This window comes from Lynx canadensis, chromosome B3, assembly GCF_007474595.2.
Source record: "Lynx canadensis isolate LIC74 chromosome B3, mLynCan4.pri.v2, whole genome shotgun sequence".
Lineage (NCBI taxonomy): Eukaryota > Metazoa > Chordata > Mammalia > Carnivora > Felidae > Lynx > Lynx canadensis.
In genome coordinates, this window is record NC_044308.2 from 132091026 (window position 1) to 132111664 (window position 20639).

Genomic DNA, 20639 nt, shown 5'->3' on the forward strand with positions numbered 1-20639 from the left:
ATGCAAGAAAGGAAAAAGAATCAGGAAAAAAACAGGACAAGCAAGTGCAAAATAAAAATGGTAGAAATAAATACAAATATGTTATTAAAAAGGGACTAAAAACCTTCAGTAAGAGGTAAAGATCATTAACACAGATTTGTTTTTTAAAAGCTGTTTCCAAGAGAAAAACCTAAAACACAAAGACAAGCAAAGGTTAAAAGTAAAAGGATGGAAAACGCTGTATCATGCCATGCTGGTACAGCTATATTATAACCAGAGAAGACAGATTTTTAAGGCAAAAATCATTACTACGGATAAAGAGAGTTATTAAATATTCATAAAGGTTCAATTCACCAGGAAGCTACATCAGTTCTAAACATGGATTCCTCCATGCAGATAGCTTCAAAATACCTACAGCCCAAACTGAAAGAGCTACAAGGAGAAACGGTCAAATCTACATTGTAATGGGAGATTTTAATACATCATTCTCAGTATTCAATTGACCAAGCATGCCTTCCCTCCCTCCCTTTCCCTCTCCCCTCCTCCGCCCCCACACGGTTAGCATGCAGATTTGATCTAATAGACATACAGAACATGTGTTAGTAATGAAGAAGGCTTATCATTTTGAAGCACACATAGAATATTTATAAAGACTGATAAATGCTAGACTATACAGCAAGTCTCCACAAATTTCCAGTACCTTCCAGATCAACTCTCTGGCCACAATGGCTTAGAGTTAGTAATCAGTGTTGAAGGGGTAGCTAAAAACAAAAATAAGAAACCACCACCTTCTCCTGGGTTTGAAAATTTAAAAACACACTTCCAAAAGCATCTGTGGGTCAAAGACATTAAAATGGACATTAGAAAGTACTCTGCACTGTTAACAATGAAAATAAAGGTATCAAAATTTATGGGATGTAATGAGGCAGTAATTTCAAGGAAATTATAACCTTGAACTTTTATAGAAAAAGAAGAAAAGTTTAAAATGAAGGTAACTAACCCAGGCAAAGAAAAAGAGAATTTAAAAAAGGAAACTATAAATGAAAACAAAAATAAAATAAATGAACACCCCCACCCCCAAAACCCAAAAGTTGATTCTTTGAGAGGAAAAACAAAAAGCTATGGCAAGATTAAGCAAACAGAGTGATGTTAAAATGAAATAAGAATGAAAAAGGGACATAACTGCAAAGGTATTCTGAAAGATGACAGATACATTATGAGTAACTTTATGCCAATATTTTTGAAAGCTTAGGTGAAGTAGACAAATTCCTACAGTTACCAAAATGAACTCAGAAAGAAATTAAAAATAAGCCATACTATCCCTGCAGTATTTCCTCTCTCCCTCCTACCACAGAGCATAATCTAATCCTGAGTTTCAGAGTTGCCTTCAAAGACCATGATTTCAGAAGGTATAAGCTGACAGGTGCTTGGTCTTTAAAAACAAAACAAAATACAGTATAAAGAAGACCTGTGGCAGGTACAGCATTGGGAATATAGTCAATGATATTTTAATAGTGTTGCATGGTGACAGATGGTAGCCACACCTGTCACGAGCACAGCAAAATATACAGACTTGTCCAATCACTATGCTGTACATCTGCAACTAATGTAAGATTGTGTGTCAACAATACTTCCTTAAAAAAAAAAAAAAAAAAAAAAAAAAGACCAGTGGCAAATCTTCCCTCAAGTTGTAGAGCTAGACCACACCCTATCTTAACACTGAAGGCTCTCGGCTTCCTGAACTCCTGTTACAGACATCTTCTCAAGGGGAAAGACAAAGTTAGATGACCAGGAGCAGACCTTAGGCTGAGAGAGTTTTCCTGATGATTGTATTCTGACAGGACCTTACGTATTAATGTTTGTATTACAGTAAGAGTATTAATTTCTGACTTGCTTCATGTTCCACAGGAATTGCAGTTTTCACGAGGTCCAAATGAAATTAAGCAGTCTCAGACGGTGATTAGATGGAACTTCTTATAAATTAAAACTTGCTCTCGTTTGGATGACCACCATCATTCCTTAAAACCAACGGCCATTCTTCTTGGCATAATAAGCTCAATGCAAGCCTTTTCCTGGGACTTAGGGCAAAGCTTCAGGTGCTCAAAAAGGAGACCTGGGAAGGTCTATGGGGGGCAGGCTAGATGAATCCAAGAGGCTCCCCACATTACTAATTTTATTTTTTTCCAATTGGTTTTATTGTGGTAAAATATACAAACATGAAAAATTTACCATCTTAACCACTTTTCATTGTACAGTTCAGTAGTATTAAGTACATTCATAATATTGTGCAACCATCACCACCATCCATCCTTGGGATTCTTCATTTTATACAACTGCAACTCTGGCCCCAATAAATACTAATTCCCCATTCCTTCCCTCCCTGGGCCATTGGCAACCACCTCTCTATTTCCTCTCTCTATGATTTTGACCACTCTAAATACCTTGTATGTGTAGAATCATACAGTATTCGTCTTTTTGTGACTGGGTTATTTCACTTAATGTAACGTCCTCAAGGTTTATTCATATTGTGGCACGTGTCAGAATGTCCTTCATTTTAAGGCTGAATGATATTCCATTGTGTGTATACACCACATGTTGCTTATTCATTTACCTGTTGTCGGACACTTGGGATGCTTATACACTTCAGCTACTGTGAATAGTGCTGCTATGAATGTGGATGAACAAATATCCCTTCGAGACCTTGCTTTTGGTTCTTTTTGGTACATGCTCAGAAGGATTGCTGGGTCATATGGTAACTCTTTTTAATTTTTTGAGGAACTGCCATAGTGTTTTCTACAACAGCTCCACCATTTTACGTCCCTACCAATAGTGTACAGGGATTCCAAGTTTTCCATATTCTCATCAACACTCATTGTTTTCTGGTTTTTCTAGGAGTCATCCTAATGGGCATGAGGTGGCATCTCATAGTTTTGATTTGCGTTTCCCTAATGATTAGTGATGCTAAGCAGCTTTTCATGTGTTTTGGCCATTTGTATATCTTCTTGGGAGAGATGACTATTTAAGTCCTTTGCCCATTTCTGAATTGGTTTGCTTGTTTCTCCATGTTATTTATCAAACACCTACTTAACGCACACCCTGTGTCAGTAACATAACTGTGTTACCCTAATAACCCATAAGACTGGTTTTCTCATGAGAAGCCCAGGCGCACCTGTCCAACATCACACAACCACAGGATAAGGACCCAAGAAACTTGGCTCCTGAGTTCCCATATGTGATTTCTGGGCTCTGTTGCCTTCTGAAGGACTCCTACCCCCACCCCCCCATCTGTTTTTTTCCCAGTCCTCTTTGGTAAGCCTTGGACATTTAATGGGTCAAAAAAGAGCCGTAAGGGTTGAAGGCAAGGTGGCCCAGATCCCAGAGAGTTGCTATGGGCCCTACCTGGGAGGCAGCCCAGAGTGCTATAAATGTAGGAAACTTGAGGCTCCTGTTTCCCAAGAGGGCCAGAAACAGTTCTTCTAGGGCTATAATCGTTTGTTCCATTCAATGTATTCGCTGCAAGGAATTTCACTGGGAACACAGAAGACACAGCCATAAAACTAAGACGTGTGAGCAGTTATTTTGAGGATAATGTGTCTTGAGGACTCTACGCCCAGGCAAATTTAAAAATAAGCAGGTTTCCAACAACTAAGGATGGGCCAATCTCTGAGGTTATTGAGTAAAAAGTCAACACTGTAAAGTCAATTACACTATTGACAGATACTCTTACAAGGAGATTTCACATCATAATTATATGCAAAGGAACCCAGCAAATACAAGCTGTGTAATGATCAGCTAATAAAAGTAACACTTCATCTATGTCAATAACAGTTTCCGAGTTAAGACAAACAAACATGGCCTTTGCCACTCAGTGGTGGAAAAAAAAATCCCTGAAAGACAAATATTTTCGCTTAAGGAGAAGTCGCTTAGACTCACACAGAAAACCTGTCACACAAAGCAGAGTCGGAAATTGGTCTTCAGTGGGTGAGTCTCTGGCCCTCCCTCCATCCCTGGCTGAACTGATGAGGGCAGTGACATAAACACTGAACACCCCCAGGATCCCTTGGTCACTGTCGTGGGGTCTGGCAGACATCTGCTATTGTTTTAGTCTCCTGTGGGCTGTTTTCCTTTTAACCTTAGCTGAATTCAGGTTCGGCTGACACATGGTCAAATTAAAAAAAAAAAAAAAATTACAGTGAATGTGAAAGAGCAAAACAAGATCCGTCCCCCACTCCCACCCCAGAAAACTTACTAGTGGGTTTTAGATAGACACTGAGTCTGCAGATACCTCCGTGGCTGTGTTTATGTTTATTCTTTCTGGAAGCATCTCAGTGCCTATTATTTGCCAGGCATTTGGGACATGAAGAAGGCAAAGTATTATAAGTAAGGGTCCTTGACCTTACAGAGAGCACACAACGCTCCTCTCCCCCCTTCATTTCTCCTAACACCGAAGTGGAACAATGCATTGGTAACGCACAGTGGTTTTCTTTATTGGTCATCTCTTCTTTATGGTAACCTGTCTAGTTTTTGCAAACAGCAGTGGCACATTTATTGACAACTTCTCTGATGCTCAGGAAGGTCCTGAGACCTTTCGTGCTTTCATAGTGGACAGACATGTTGTGCCATTTTGCAGCTACTCTCACTCAGCCTCAAACGCATCCTTTTACAGTGTTTCAAAGGCTGGGGCTGGGGCTGGGCTGTTCAAGCCACACGTCTGCTGCACCACCTGGCTTCACATTAGGCTTGGATAACAGGAGTTGCCACTGAGGGACTGGGAAGGGGGTGGAGGAAGAAAGGACACGCTCCTTCTTGTGTGTGTCCTGTTCACTTGTAGTGGTAGTTCATTCCTGTAGTAGCTGCTGAATCCAGCTGTGGTCCTCCTAATGCTTACAGAACCAACTTCTTCATGTTCGCTTAGAGGACGTGCGCCAGCAGGAGATCCCGAGATCTCCTAACATCCCTCTGGTCCTTCCATAGGTCCCTCCTCTGAGATCAGAGCCTCTAGCCCAAGCTGAGGGGTACCCCCTCAGAGGTCCGGATCTCCGACCCCAGCTCCTCTTCTGAGGTCTGAGCCCCACTCCCATGGGGCAACCATCCCAACCTCTTCCCTCTCTCCTCTTTAGCCCGAGGGGATGCGGCTCCTTCCAGTGACTACCTTCTCCAGGACACCTGGAGATCTCTTTTCACCCTTCCAGTTATCTGGTTAATAACTTCCTATCTGGTTAATGGTTCTTAACATGAAAGTCTCCCTGATTGAATACCTAGTGTTATCTCTGTCTCCTGACTGCACCTGAAACCTGTTTTGTGGTCTTTTACTGTGGAAAAGCCAAAGTGAGGTGCTCATTGGACTGGATAAGTGGCAGCTCTTTGTAACCGGAGACAAGACTTCATTGTTTTGCTGTGGTGTTTCGTTATCTTCTAACCAGAACATAACTAGAACACCAACAACAAAAAAATCAGCATTTTAAATAATGCCTCTTGGGCGTACTAATCAGTAAAATGTATGATAACATACACCACGAGGGTAATAATTAAAATTAGGGGGTGGCTCCTGCCGAAGGCCAACTTGGTCTCATGTCTCTCCCCCCGTGCCTGGCTCTTCTGTGCCCTTCTACGAGGAATGGCTGGAGCCACATCCAGATCCACGTGGCAGGCGCCGAAAGACTGCTCAAGACAACAAACTGAAATCTACACTTAGAATGCGCTAATGAACACACATTGCTGTTCCACATGCAAACAGTCTACAGTCTCAAAGTCCTGTCAACCAAAAAGGTAAGCCAGGAGGCGAGGCAGAAAAGATGTCAAGTAAGAAAAGAAAATGGAACGTGTTTCTCTCATAATGCGAGGCAAAGGTGTTGATACTTTGGCTGCATGGAAAAGGCTTATCATTTAAGAACTCAAGAATTATTGACCTACAGATAACCAAGAAAGATCCTAGAGAAGTATAAGAGAGGGCCTTCCATATATTTTTGGAAAGTATCACCATGTTGGGCTAACAGAAATGATAAGTGGTTTTCTAACTTTATTATTATTATTCTAATTCCAACCAAATTCCTTCCTTATCAGGTCCTAGACACCAGCGTCTGCCCTGAAGACTGAGGGACTTCCATCTTGGCAAGACAAGGCTGGTTTGCCAGAAGAGTGAGTGGGAAAGCACCATGTGGTTGTTTCACACGAGTGAGCTCGACGTTGTGTGTCCCTCAGGACCCAGCTAACAGACTTTCTGGGGTGGTTTCCTCTGGGACATGACACTCTATGGAAGAAAAACGGTCTTCAGGTGCAAACTTGATCCAACCGTGCAGAGTGAGCAAGCAGATGATGCTGTGGAGGGGGGCAATGCGATGGGCCTTCCAAGCAAGAGCCTGGGCAAACCTGAGAAGGCATCAGCCACGTGAGACCCAGCCCGTCTACGGCAAGCGAACCATTGACAACAGAGAAGGACACACACACTGGAATTTTACTACACTGAGTCACCCATTAAAGGGCCACAACCAAAATATGGGGGCTTTCAAAGGAAAGGGAAATTCATCCAGGGCAAGCTCAGAGGCCATGTTCAGAAAAGCTTTGTGAAGCAATCATTTTTGTGATGGACCCTGAAGGAGGTGCATGTGGAGGCTGAGCGAAGTCTACATAGAGGCAACCGAATGGATAAGATCGGCCAATGCTAGACATATCTGGGGAACAAATTTGGTTCGAGAACACCAGAGGACTGGGGTTATGTCAGGCTGATGTGTGGGAGCCATGGAAGGTGTTTCTGCAGACGGCTGGAGAGGCACATTTTAGGAAATGAGTCTGACAGTGGCTGATGGGTGGGCGGGAATGGGCAGAGAAGCAGCAGGAAAATGGGAGGCGGCATCCACACTGGCACATGTAAAAGGTCTAAGCTAGCGAGAGACCCTAATCCAGGGCCAGCAGTGGAGATAAGAAGGATGGAAGAAGGAAATTTCCCAAGGAAGAGTTCATGTGGTTTGGCAACTGACCTGATTCTTGGAAGCAGGGGAGTGATGCCCCATGTTATTTCTATCCCAGTAACCAAAGGCACTTTTCACACATGATTTTGCATTTCATTCTGGAGGTAGACCAGTTAGCCTAGAATCTAACGAACAACTTGCTCACCGCTTCCTTCTCCCCACCTTGTCCCACCTTCTTCAACAAAAAAGCTTAATTTGTCTTCATCTCCTCGTCTACAAAGAGACTAAGATAATTTGAGCCCAGAAGGAGAAGCTGGATTGGGGTCCCTGGGCAGTTACTTTGCCTTTTCTTTAAAAAAAAATTTTTTTAATTACATTTATTTATTTTTGAGAGACAGAGTGAGACAAGGTGAGAGTGGGGGAGGGGCAGAGAGAGAGGGGGAGACACAGAATCCAAAGCAGGCTCCAGGCTCCGAGCTGTCAGCGCAGAGCCCTATGCAGGGCTCAAACCCACAAACCATGAGAGCATGACCTGAGCCGAAGTCGAACGCCTAACTGAGTAAGCCACCCAGGCGCCCCTACTTGGCCTTCTCTTAACACCCAAACCAGGTTGATTGTCTTCACTCCTTAGAGGCTGGTCCTCTTCATCCTAAGTGGCCCCGTGGGACACATGATGCCCTTCCCACTCCTTCCGGCAGGCTTTGCCCAGCGAGTGCCTCCCTTACCTCACAGCTGCCGTCATTCCAATGGGAGTGATTGGCAACGGCCGAACTCCAGGAAACAGCCCTCGGCTCAGAACCCGTGCTCCATTTTGTATCACTCCTGGAGGAACTGGAAAAACAAAACGGAAGAAGATACCACACGTGAATTCAACGGTGAACATTTCTGTTTTGAGTCAGAAATTCTGGATACATCAGGAAGAGAGAGAGAGAGAGAAGAAAAGAAGAGAGAGAAAGTGATTATTATAGGCACCAGGAGTGAGAAGTGATAGAAACACACACACACACACACACATACGCACACACGTAGAAGGGGAAAGAAAGATACCACGCCTCAAGAAAGAGATTCGGTCAGCCATGTCAGACCAATACCTTACAATCAAATTATTGATGCGTTGGTTTAAAAAAGGGTGAGTTTCAAAAGTGGGCTTCAAACATTACTTCCTTGCGTTTATTAAATATAAGCTTTTCTTTCCACTCAGACCCTAACAAGATCTCGAGAACACTAACACAAGTCTAATAGCAATGACCAAACAAAAGCATTTCTTCATGCTTCTCTGGTGATGGTCAGAAGCTGAGAACATCTTTCCATCTGTCCTTAACCTGACAAGAGAAAACAGGAGCCAAAAGAAAAGCAAAGCTGATTTTATAAGCTACTTGGCACCTCAGTGCTCACAACACAGTGTGTGCTCACAACGATTTCGGCCGCCGGAGGAAAGACCCCTTCCTCAGTGTGGCTGGGAGTGGACGGTTGGCAGGGTGGCTCTGGCTCCCGTCTCAGAACCATGCACAGCCACTCTGGAGGACCCACTGCCTCCTTCCTCGAAGCTTCCCCAAGCAAATCTCCCCAGAGTTCTCTCACCATCCCGCCTTCTCCTAAATACACACATCCCTGGAGCAATCGTAAGCCAACCTTTTTGCCAGTGCCCATCAGATGATGTCTGTTTCCATACAAACCCACAGTGGGCTCACCCCTGTATGAGGGTTTACACCAGGACATCCCCGATCGTCCATCTTTTTCGACCTCCCAGACAGCAGTTTCATTAGGTTCAAGCTAATATTCTTACTGTACAACCAACCCTCCTCCATGTGTCTCCAGGGCCAGGCGTGCATTGGGAAGCACTGAGGTAGGGCTTGGAGTCTTAGCTTTCATTTCAGTTTCTCTTGTGTGACTTTGTGCAAGTTACTGAAATCTCTTCTTCCTTCTCGGAACAGTGTCCTAGGAACCCTTCTGCCGTCAATGTCCTGAGTCCCCAGGGCTCTGGCTGTGTCCATGGAGCCCCCCGCACAGTCTCATCCAGAGGCAAGGTGGATAAATCATGCCTTCTCAAACAAAGAGCCTCTAGAAAATTATACATACAAAAAATGTAAAACCCTTCTGGATATTAAGTGTTAAAGTCAGTATTATTTGTGGAGAACACTCTTTACAAAACACAGACTTTTTATTCCTGTAATGTTCAGGCCTCTAAGGGCATGTTTCCATAAATTTTCTGAACCTTTAACTAGAGGTCTTTCATGTAGGATGAATGTCCACTCCTGAACATGGGTGATATTATACAGGCCGATTCCTAGAGAATTCTGTGGCTCTTGCTAGAATTTTTGCTATTTCTCTTCCAGGTTTGTGTAAGGCTCTTGCTATTGGGTTTTATAAAAAACAAAAACCAGCACTTAAACCAAGTACTACTAATGTAGTCCAGGGGTCCAGAATCTTTCCATTCACTTACCCCATTTAACCGTGACAGTAGGCTGAACTAGATCAGGAACTCTTACCCGTTCCTTACTATCAGCCTGGTTTCGGATAGCAGATCATCGGAGACAGGAGACTTACCAGGTATCTAAAAGCATGAAGCCTGTTATAATGTAATACTGGAGGGAAGTATCCTATTTTGCTTCGTTGATGAGTTCTTTCTAAGGAAGAGTGTCTAAAATTTATATTAACTGATCTACATACTCATTTCAAGACCTCCTCTACAGCTACGAGACGGCGTGGTATTAGTGTGAACACAGACACACAGATCACGGAAGAAAACAGAATCCAGAAATAGACCCGCAAATATGTGGCCAACTGACTTTTGGCAGAAGGTATCAAGACAATATGATGAGGGGAAGCAGAGTTACAACAACCGGCGATCCATTCAGGAAAAAAATGAGCCTTGGTCCTTACCTCATGGCCATACACGAAAGTTAATTAGAAATGGATCATAATGCAAATGTATGAACTAAAATTAGAAACGTTTTAGAAGAAAAGATAGGAGGAAAAATACCAGCAATTCCCAAGGACAGACATGCAAAAACCAGTAGGACTCTAGAGTCTGTAGAAGAGGCTTCGGGTTGCTTGAAAAGAGAAGCTTTTAGTTTGTCTGTCTGTTTTGGAGATCGCGGGAGAGGGTTTTTCAGTTATCTTGACATATGGTAGTCTCGTTGAAATGGCCAGAAACCACAGGCTCAGTCCCATTCTGATAATACCAGTGAAGATATCAGTCACTAAAGATCTCATCTAGAACGGCGAGCAAATCTGATAGAAAGGACTACTTGTTAAAATCACTTAAATGCTTAAAATCTGCACCACAGTCGTAATTCTTGCCAGCAAAATTATTACAGTCCCATATACAGACCGTATCGATGCGTGGATTAACATACCGAGTATCTGCTTATGTATTCCATGAAGGGGACGCAGGGTCGCCACAGCTAAGTGGGACAGACAGAGAATTAAAGAGGCAATGGAAATACACTGCGGTAAGCGGGGCGAGCGGCTATACTATAGGCATGAAGGATGGAGGCATCTAACCCGAAGTAAAGGGTGTCTGGGAAGACTTCCTGTAGAACTCCAGTCGGAGTTGGCATTCAAAGGCACAGGAACGGCACATACAAGGCCTGGAAGTAATAAAAATTACGATGTGCACAAGAACAAAAACTAACTTGGCTAAAGCGTATGATCCCTCTGCAGGAATGAGGTGCGTTTGGGCTTCATCCCATGGATATGGGGAAAACCATGAAAGGGTTCTGAGCGGGGGAAAAGGTCTGCAGCACGGCGGCTGAGAGCCAGACTCTGATGTTGGAGGGGTCCAACACCATCTCTGCATCCCATCTCTGGGTCTGCATCCCATCTCTGTCATTTACTGCTTGTGTCCCCTGAGCAAGCCACTTAAGAGGATGGGGACAGAAATGGTATTTATCTCACAGAGTGGAGATTTAACTGAGTTAATAAAGGCACTACTGCTATACAAAATTACCTCTTAGTCATCAATATTATCATCATCAACATCAACATAACCAACATCCCCTGAGCATCCTGAGGCAGCCTGTGCTTTCTCCATTCCAGGTGAGCCCAAAGTCCACAAGAACAGAACAGAACATACCCAGACCATGTTGGAAGAACTTAGCCATCTTCCCGGTCACAGAACGTAGCTGGAGGAATGGTGACAGCTCTTATGGGGCTTCTGGTCCCATGTCAGAGTCACCCCTGTGGGAAATACCTGAAACACCTATAATTCTGGGACAAAGACTGGGGTGCCCTGGACAGTGAAGACAGCAGATGGGAGTCACATAGCATGGCCAGGGAGTCATCTGCCAGCCAAAGGAGAAAAGCAACCCCAAGGACAGTGCCCTAAGCCCAGAGTCCTCTGCCCAAGCGCCTAGAACTGTTATGCCCCAGGGGGGATGCCCTACAGGGAGAGGAACAAAGAAAGGAAGCGAACGTGGACTGGGGACCAGGGTCTTTTCATGTCCTCAGCTCATCTCAGCCTCCAGGGAAGAAGTACTCTGCAGTGGTTAAGAGTACAAGCCCTGGGGTGCCTGGGTGGCGCAGTCGGTTAAGCGTCCGACTTCAGCCAGGTCACGATCTCGCGGTCTGTGAGTTCGAGCCCCGCGTCAGGCTCTGGGCTGATGGCTCAGAGCCTGGAGCCTGTTTCCGATTCTGTGTCTCCCTCTCTCTCTGCCCCTCCCCCGTTCATGCTCTGTCTCTCTCTCTCCCAAAAATAAATAAACGTTGAAGAGTACAAGCTCAGGGCAACACGGCCTCCGTCCGCCCCAGTCTTGCCTCCCCACTAGCTCTGCAGCTTTGGGCAAGTGCCTCAACTTTCATGTGCCTCAGTTTCCTCAGCTGCAAACCTGGTATAAACAGCTCATAGGAGTGTTGCTGAGTGTTAAATAAGACGACTGATGTAAATTGCTTAGCTCGGCGGCCGGTCCATTATATAAGCTCTTCATCACCATCTTGTCCGTCCTTCCACTATCCCATGCACCTCTCTACCTTCCTCTTACTAATTATAAGGAACAGGGCCTGAGGAGGGTGTTGGGGGGGGGGGGTGGAGGTCAAGACAGGGAGAAATTCTTCCAGCCTTTTATGCTTTTTAGATATCTCAACTCTGCATTTGCCCACATCTTCCGGATTAATGAAGTGTATTCACTTCAAAGAGAATCTCACGGACGAAGCTATTCCGCAGCACTAAAAGGCTTTCCCTGAGCCATTTCCTGAACCTCACAGACTTCTGGCACATAAACTAGGCTCTTCTCCTGACTCCTGGAGTTTGCTCTCAAATGAGCTGCAACTGAATGCTGCCTCTGCCAACCAAACCTGGCACTTCTCAGTCCTCATCACTGGCAGCGCTTTTCATGTTGGGATGGTGATGTGTTCATATTTGCTCATGGGCTGCCAGAAGCCAGCTGTGACACTTAACTATTCTCCCATCTTTTCTCCTTCCTGTCTCCATCCCCAAGCGTCAGGAACGTGGCTTCTGGAAAACGAATCACAGCCCGTCTAAAATGTCTGTGAGGTCCATATTAGCCAGTCTTTGGTTCTGGGGACTCGGAGGGAGCATGAATCCATTCCTCAGCTGTTTTCCTATCAGCACGGTCTATCTACCCCTTCCTTTTCCTCTGTATTGCCCTCAGGGTAAATCAGACCGAGCCCTTTACAACCAGCCCGTCCCACCCAGTGTATTGAAATTGTACTGAAATTGTACCATGGCTCCAGCCCTCCAGCCCAGAAGAGTATAGTGAGAAAACTGGATATGCTTGTGGCGGTCACTGCAAAAGGCACAGGCCTCCAGCAACCATCCTTTCCTGTCAGATCAGTCCAACGTTCAGCTTTTACACACAAGAAGACACATCTCTGAGATTCTCGGGTTCCTGGGACGAGGCGCCAAGGACAGGGGCCCCACGGCTCCCACTTCTTGCTGACCATCCCCTTTCTCTTATAGTGTAGAGGGACTCTAAACTTCCTTATTTTTAGGCAATAAGAAAGTAACACGCAGAAAGAGGAGTGAACCAAGCAGCACTGCTCACCGTGATCTAAGCGTGATCACCTGGAGGACCCAAGAAAACCGTCTGTGGCACAAGACAAACTTCCCTCCACGCTCTGCCACCCTCGGTGTGGCCCCGTCCCAGCCTCCCCAGCCTCCTTCCCGATGCTCAGCTTCCTTGATTTTCACGGCTTCTAAAATTAACCTCTGAGCTCCTGCTGCCTTTGGAGGGCAGCCCTGGCTGACACTACCAGAGGCCATAAGTTGAGCAGCAAGTGGTTCCGATAATCCTTCCCCTTCCCGAAGCGGGACTTTCCACCTGCTTACTTGGAAGGATGCTGGGGAGGGGGCTGGAATGGGGGAGCCTCCGTCCTGGTCGCCTTTCTTCTCCAGTGCCTGGCGTGCTGGATGCACACTGTAGCTCCAGGGGGTGTGGAACGCTGCCTCCTTCCCTCACCTCTGCTGTCCCATTTGGTTGCTGTGTTTATCATCCAGAGTTCCTCTCTGGGAACATTCCAACTAGGGATTATATAAGCCTTTGAAGATGAGAATGGTGATCTGACTTCCTAACAATCCCTCCACATTGGGGTTAAAGATGACTCACAGGGCTTGTCAGAGGGGAACAGCAAAGCAGGTACTTAAGTAGACTCTAGAAGCTGGAATTAGTCTATATGGCTACTTTGAAGGGAAAGGGGGAGGTGGATGGGTCTAGAAGCACAATCCAAAGTTCAAGAGATAATGAAGCAGCAATGTCCTGTGCTGAGTTTTCTGGAAGTGGTGTCCGATAGCACATGCAAGACACAACAGCATACCTTCTAGAATGTTCCCCATGCTGCAAAGTGGAAAGTCTGGAAAAGATAACATCATCACTGGGGCTCCGGGGGATGGGGGTGGGGACAAAATGTTGAAGCCTGCGGTTTTGATTAGATGCACTCAGCTGCCTCATTGAAAGTGAAGCATCTGGTCGCCAGGAGAGACTGATGGGACCCATAAGGAGCCAGCTCAAGTAATACCAGGGGCAGGGTCCGGGGCAGGCTGAGCTCCCTTGGGGCACTGTGGGACCCCTCAAAGATAAAGGGGCCTGGCTGACTGTGATTCTCACCAGTTTCTTGAGAAGTTTCCTTTGTACGATCTACTCAGCTTGGACTGTGGACGGTGGCTGGTTTGCCAGCCCCGAGCTAGCTTTGCAGATGCTGGGCGCAGGGAAGGAAGAGAGGAAATAATCTAAGTGGCTGCTGTACGGTGACCTTAAGTGGGGCAGCTATGAAGGTCGATGGCAAAGGAAAAGCCTTTCAAGTCACCCAAGCCAAGCTCTTACTGTTGGAAGTGACAGCAGCAGACAGACAAGCTTGGTGGCCCCTGTTCAAGCAGCATCCTAGCCCAGGAGGGGAAAACAAGGGGCTATAAATAGTGCTCTGTAAACAGAGCTCGGCCACAGCACAGCCTGGGGGCGGGACACAGGCAGTTGCGTGCAGATGCGAACCTGTGCTCCCCGTGCATGGGCAGAGGGGACGCCTGAATGCTAGGCACCCACGTCCACACCGGGACACGTGCACACAAACACCACGAGGCAGGCTGCCCGCCCTCCACCACCGGGGCTGGGTGTCTGCCGCCTCTGAACCTTTTTGGTGAGGAATCACCTTCCACTTTTTCCAGGCCTCGGGGGCAGCTGGCAGGGCAGGAGTATGGAGGCTGCACCACAGAAAGTATCTATCCCTTCTCCCTTCAGGAGGCCAGACACTCACCGAATCCCAGGAAAAGAAACACGCAACATAAGATAAGGACAAGGGGAGGGGGAGGAAGAGGGAAGCCGAGAAGTGCTAAGAGAAGACCGAGGCCCCCAGCTGGAGACACCCCCCCACCCTGCCCCCGACTCCTTTACTGGGAGGCTGACCAGTGGCCACCTGGCTTCCCAAGTGTATGTTCACTTCTTTTCTAAAGTCCTGTTCACATCTTCAGGGGCTTTGCTCCGGCCTGTTGACCATGTGCTAGCTTGTCCATTAGGGGATTTTACTAGAGACTGGGGCCAGATGGGAAGGAGAACACAAAGATGGTGCTCCTACCCCCTCCCTAGTCTTTACATTTATTTCTTGGAGGCTCCTGCCAATGGTTCCTGCCTTCTAGGACACTGGAGCCGTCTTCTTGGCCCGGAGCTTTCACGAAGGCCAGGCTGAGGCTGAATTTCTCACAGAGCTAACACTGAGGTAGGAAGAAAGCCTTCTAAAAAAGCCCTACAGCTTTGACACATAAACACTGAACTTTTAAAACTCAAATTCTGCATTTCCATGCAAGTAAGACTATGGATACCCTGAAAAAATAATTATTTATAGTTTGAGTGTTATAGTGAGGGAGCGGGGAGAAGTTCATTTAGCCACTACTGATAATGGACTTCCATGGAAGCTGCTAGGGATCCGTTAATGACCAATCCCCCTGCCTCTTTCCCTCTTAATTCCATCATTCTGGTTCATCAAAAGCTTTTCTTTAAGCCAGTGATCCCTGTGCACAGTGGCCGGGTGCTAACGAAGATGCTCCTGAACCTTCTACGGCTCTGATGAAAAAAGTGTTTTCCTCACTGTTAAGTCATGCAACATGACTCCCGAAACTGTTTCAGACTGTAACTTGGTTACAATCTGTCTGCACTCTTCCTGCAATGTCATCTGAGAATGGAGTTTTGTTTTGTTTTCAATTTCTCTGCAACTTCAAACGTCATTTAAAAACCACATTACAGGGTAACTGCTAGTCACTGGACTGTGCTAGTTACACAAGTGCTTAGCAATGGCGTTTGCTTCTCGGAGGTGTGGGCAGCCTCTAACACTTAAACTGCTGGCAATCTGAGATTAGCCAAGAAAGAAAGGGAATTCTACGCCTTTCGGAGCAGGTAATGGCAGCCCCTGCCAGGGGGATGAGTCTCTCCTGAGACACATCTCTCGGGTCTTTTAAAAGAAGGAAGGAGAAAGGATAGACTCAAATTTCCCAAAGCTGCGGGGAAGGCTGTGACCAGTGGAGGGCTAACTGTTAACAAAAGCACCCGAGAATGAACGTGGGGGATTTCCCTGACTCAGGGAGCCAGAGCCCCAAACAAGCTGAGGGCCCAGCCCCAAGAATGAGCCCGGTGGGTGCTGGGGTCCGCTGCATCACCTTATCAGCGTGTTCCGTCAACAGGAGGCTGCCACACAGCAATGTCCTGAGCAGACCCCAGGAAGTGAGCTGGCTACCTGCTCAACAGGGTTCTGGGTGGGGGTGAAGGGGGGACCGGGGAACTAGCTTCAAGTCAGGAGGACGAGGGGACAGACAGATATCTCCATTTAAGGTCATTGTTCATCACTCGGGAAGGAGACCTTTCCAAGGTGTAGCTCAGAGGTGGGAAAAGACACAATAGAAGACAAGTTCAAGGAAGAAGAAGTGCTGTTTCAAGCTTGACACTGCTCAGTGGCCAACGGCCGGTGAAGACAGGAGCCCTGCTTGGCAAAATTAGCCCGGCCCTTCTCTGTGACAGCTTGGAAGACTGGTGGGGATGATGCGGGGTGGGGGGGTGGGGGTGCATCATGATGGTTCATTTCAAGGCTACTTCAAGCTCTTGCGTCCCCGTCTTGCCGGACTTTCCTCTCCTCTCTAGCTATAAAACGGCAGCCTTTTATTAATGAGGTCCCAAAGGGGAAAGAAATTTCTGAAACCGGGCACTGCTCAGTTCCATCACTGTTAGGCTGGCCCCACAAAGCCTCTTCTAGCAGAAACTACAAACTCACAGGAACTATTCCTGCAGGAGAAAGGAAGTTCTCTCCGCGGGAATCCATTATAGGGTCTGCTTCCCTTCCCCCAAGTCTTAAGCCCTGAGATTATATTAAAACTTTGTCATCCCGGAAACACACCTATGCATTCATTCACACATAGGCGTGGCCGCATGTCTGCAGGCATATGCATGTAATCATGCACTTAGGTTAAGTTTTAAAGGGATTCTACAAGGGAAGTTCTACTTGAGAATTAGTTCTTCCTATGGCCTGGTATATAAATGAGAAGGTTAAGTTCACAAACTACGGTGCTGTAGGCTATAGAAATATCTACTCACAACCTGCTTGTATCTCAGGGGGAGTATTCAAAAGCATCATGGCACTGGCAGCATCAATGTCAGGATCTGGAAAAATCAACCAATAAATAACATTATTTACAACGGGGCCGGTGTCTGTGTGTGTTTTTTTCCCCCTGCAAGTTACAGTTTATGAAAGCAACAGAGAAAAAAAAAAAAAAATCTGGGAACAAGATGAGCTATCCCAAAGGTGACTCTCTTCCCGTTTGCGTTTGAGAGGAAGAAAGGTATTCTAGAATGAGATTTAAGGGGCAGGTTAGTAAGTTTCTCAGACAAAGCATGGTCCTTCCTCATTTCGCTCATTTCATAATCTGACTATATGTTCCTGATAAGTTGCTGATCTATGCACCCCTACAGCTCACTCCCCTGGCATGGAGGAGTAGGGGAGTGGGGTGACAATAGGACATTTAGCTACAGAAGTCTTTGATGAACTGGGGAAGCTCACAGCACTGAGAAGAGAAAGCCCTAAATATACCTGCATCTAGTGAGATACAAACAAGACGTCGGATCATTTCCATCTGTCAGCAGAACGTAAATTGTACTTTACGAGACGCTGTGTGCACGCAGTGGTGGTAGCAGAAGTGGTGAAGGCATTAATACACACACACACACACACACACACACACACACACACACTTAAGATATAAAGAAAACATGAAAGTTATGATGTTGAGGGCACAGCGTTTGCTTCCACATCTATTACTGCTTTTAATATGGGACAAAAAGAATACTCATCACCTCGCTGCTATAATTCTTAATAGGTTTCTGAATCCTTACTGATCCACCAGTTGACAGATGGCAGGTTATATAGAGACAGAGAAAAAATATTATCCTTTTATAACTAAATTCATTTTCCTCTGAGAAACAGCAGCGCTGCTGCTATGGAAATGAAAGTCACCATGGCAACAGTAAACAACTCCCAAGAATGGTCACTGAATAGGCTGAAAAGAACATCTGCCCCAGAACAGCGTCCCAGCTGCCCTGGGGCGAAATTCGCTAATAGTGCAGTGATGCCCCGTGACAGAAGCTGCCGCCTGTGCCCTGTCCGAATAAATGAAGTGTGCAATTGAAGTCGACATCAAAATGCCTGCCCTTGCAGATTACTACCTCTGCGTCCGCTAAACCCAATGACTAATGATGGGGGGTGGGGGTGGGCAGGGGGGCTCGTACTTGTCAGTTTTTGTACAAATTACATGCCAAAAAATTCAATTTACTACTAATGGCTCCACGGCACTTTATTTTGGGTATTATGCTAGGAAATGACTTTTTTACTGTTTAAAAAAAGTACATTTTTCATACTTCATATGTGCAGTTTAATTCCAAGGGAGTAATGTGATACAGTATAAAGCCCCACAAGCGATTAATAATATGGATGACGCTGGTTCTAGAAGACGGCGTCTCAAAAAAATGGGGGAGGGGGGAAAGAACTTTAGAGGCCAGTTTCGATTTCGCCTGCAGGAGGCCCCTTACTTACACTCTGTAATGGAGTGAAGGTTTATGTTAATAGCATGAGGAACAGGTAAATTAACTTATTTGGCAACTCCTGGGGTGACATTTCTAAAACAGTCATCGTTCCCCACTGATATTAAAAAAACATACATATATATATTAGTTGAGCTGAAAGACTTAAGGTCCTATTCACGGTTCCCAGGGTTCCTGCTGCCCCTAGGCCCCCGTCTCCCCACACAGCGTGTTGCCAAAAGCAGGTCTCTTAGGTTCTGGAAGGTTTTATGGAGGGACTGAGGTCTCCTCCCACTTCCTCTTTTTGGAAAGGGCCCCTTCCTCTTTCAGGGCCGAGAAAACACACCTGTTTCTTGGCAGAGGAAAGATTCTTTGCCATCTTTGAGAACGCAAAGTGTTGCCAGCAACCAGGGCTTGGCCCGGGTGCCTGGCCCCGGTCTCCCCAGGCAACTCTTACCCAGACTTTTCCTCAACGACAACGACCAGGAGGTCTGATGGGGACAGACAGAACAAGAGGAAATACAGGCAAAATGTCAAGAGCCTCTTCCTGTTTGTTTTCCCAGAAAATTAAAGAAAGTATTTCTTTATTCTTCAGAAACACACGACCACCGGAGAAAGGTACAAAGGGCCACAGAGAGAAAGACACAAGACATGAGAAAGAGAATCTTTCATGAACCAAAAGAGCAGCAGCACGCACACGAATTTCGCGGAACCTAAGAGGCAACTTGGGAAGTGCTTCAGGCCCACAAAGCATCACCGGGACCACCAGCCCCATCCCATCTGAGCCAAATAAACACAGCGACTCATTCAGGACAAGTCCCTCCAGTGGCTTCCTTCCGAGCAAGCAGACGTGCTATGCCACCTTAGGTGATGCGTTTTCTGTGAGCACACCGTGGGTCTCCCTGAAAGATTTAATTCTCTGTGGTCAGGAGAGACCACTGATGGTTTACATCTTTAGGTAGCAGAGAGGCTTTCTGATGGAAGTATTCCTATTCCAATAGGACACTTGAATCCAGAGTGCTTGTTTGGAGTTTTTTGGCTGGAAGGTTTTAGGCACTTGGGCAACTGTTTTGGGGCTAGGGGCTGGTCCGCTCTGGAGGCACAGCTGATTCTGAAGGATAACAAGGTCAAGGACTAGATGGAGGGGAGGATGAGCAGTGGGTTGACTGCATACGAGTTTCCCTGGGCTTAAAAGAGAGGCTTTTCTTCCCGCAAGTGGTTCAATCCAGCTTATCAGCATAAGAAAAGAGAAAGATATTTTGGTCAGGAACTCTTTTTAGGAATGAAGATCTACTTGGCCAGGCGTACCCTTCACCCTTCGCTGTTGCATCTCTAGGGACCTGGGTGAGGGGTCCAGGAAAATACAGAAGCACTATCCTTTTTATTTTTGGTGAGTACAATCTTCCAAAATTAGGATGCTAATTTAGCATCCTCACACAGAATCCCCAAATCAGTTACCCCTGCTTAATTCAGTCTAACACCAAGCATGCCATCATGGATGCTTAATAAAGTTATGACCATCCTCAAATCAGAATCAATCTCAAGCCTGGATTAAAAAATTCCTCCTCTGCTCATGGTTCAGTAACAAATGTTACTTCTCCTTTGGACCAGTTCCCAGCGCCCCATTTCAATTTTCATCTTTAATGCGGTTGTCTTATTCCATTGCCTCTTCTCTGCAGTACAAGGCTGAAAAACGGCCACACACCTCAAAGATGCTTTCAAATCCTCTTCTCGCGAAGGTACATACACAAATACATTATGCTACAGTGATGGAAATAGGTAACAGAGTCTCTAGAAACAACAGTTCTGTTTCTTAGATTAAAAAAAAAAAATAGATTAAAAAAATATATACAGATATGGCACTTCATTTTCCCCCAAAATGTGGAGATGGGTTTCTCTGGGGCATGGGGAAAGGGGGAGGGCCTTTTCTCTGTGAGTGATGGGAAAAGAAGTAGTCGAGGCATGAAAACTCCTGGGGTCAAGTCCTCAGTCTGCTGCTAATTAACACGTGACTTTAAATGTGCAGGGGTGGAGTTCATTTCTTTTAAAATCGTGGTGGGTGGTTGTAGACTTGGGAGTGGACTGGTTGGTCTTCCAACTCATTCCACATAGTTCCTAGCTCTGCCTATAAAGTCCCCTGACTTCCTCTTCCCTTTCTGACCTGTGGCTGCCAGGACTATGGACTCCAAAGAGCACCTACCAAAAGGCGCATTTATTTCAACGCTTTTGGAGGAAGTGAACACCC

General features: G+C 46.0%; 1 protein-coding gene and 1 long non-coding RNA gene across 6 annotated transcripts in view; one reads left to right on the forward strand and one right to left on the reverse strand.

The window, feature by feature from the left end:
* Positions 1 to 20639, reverse strand: part of FOXN3 (forkhead box N3) — a 175333-nt gene that overhangs the window by 13571 nt on the left and 141123 nt on the right. For 3 of the 5 annotated variants that reach the window (XR_003969659.1, XM_030319759.1, XM_030319763.1), the window contains exons 3-4: positions 16916 to 16981; positions 7613 to 7718 (exon numbers count right to left, since the gene is read on the reverse strand). Coding sequence is in view for 4 of the 5 variants with exons in the window: in XM_030319759.1 (XP_030175619.1) it covers positions 7613 to 7718; positions 16916 to 16981 (172 nt within the window). In the remaining variant the exon portion in view is untranslated. The remainder of the gene's footprint in view (positions 1 to 7612; positions 7719 to 16915; positions 16982 to 20639) is intronic. The other 2 variants (XM_030319760.1, XM_030319761.1) reach the window with 2 other exon arrangements.
* LOC115516771 lies at positions 15546 to 17021 on the forward strand. Its single transcript, XR_003969660.2, has 2 exons — positions 15546 to 15727; positions 16160 to 17021. It is a non-coding gene; the product is annotated as an uncharacterized LOC115516771 (long non-coding RNA).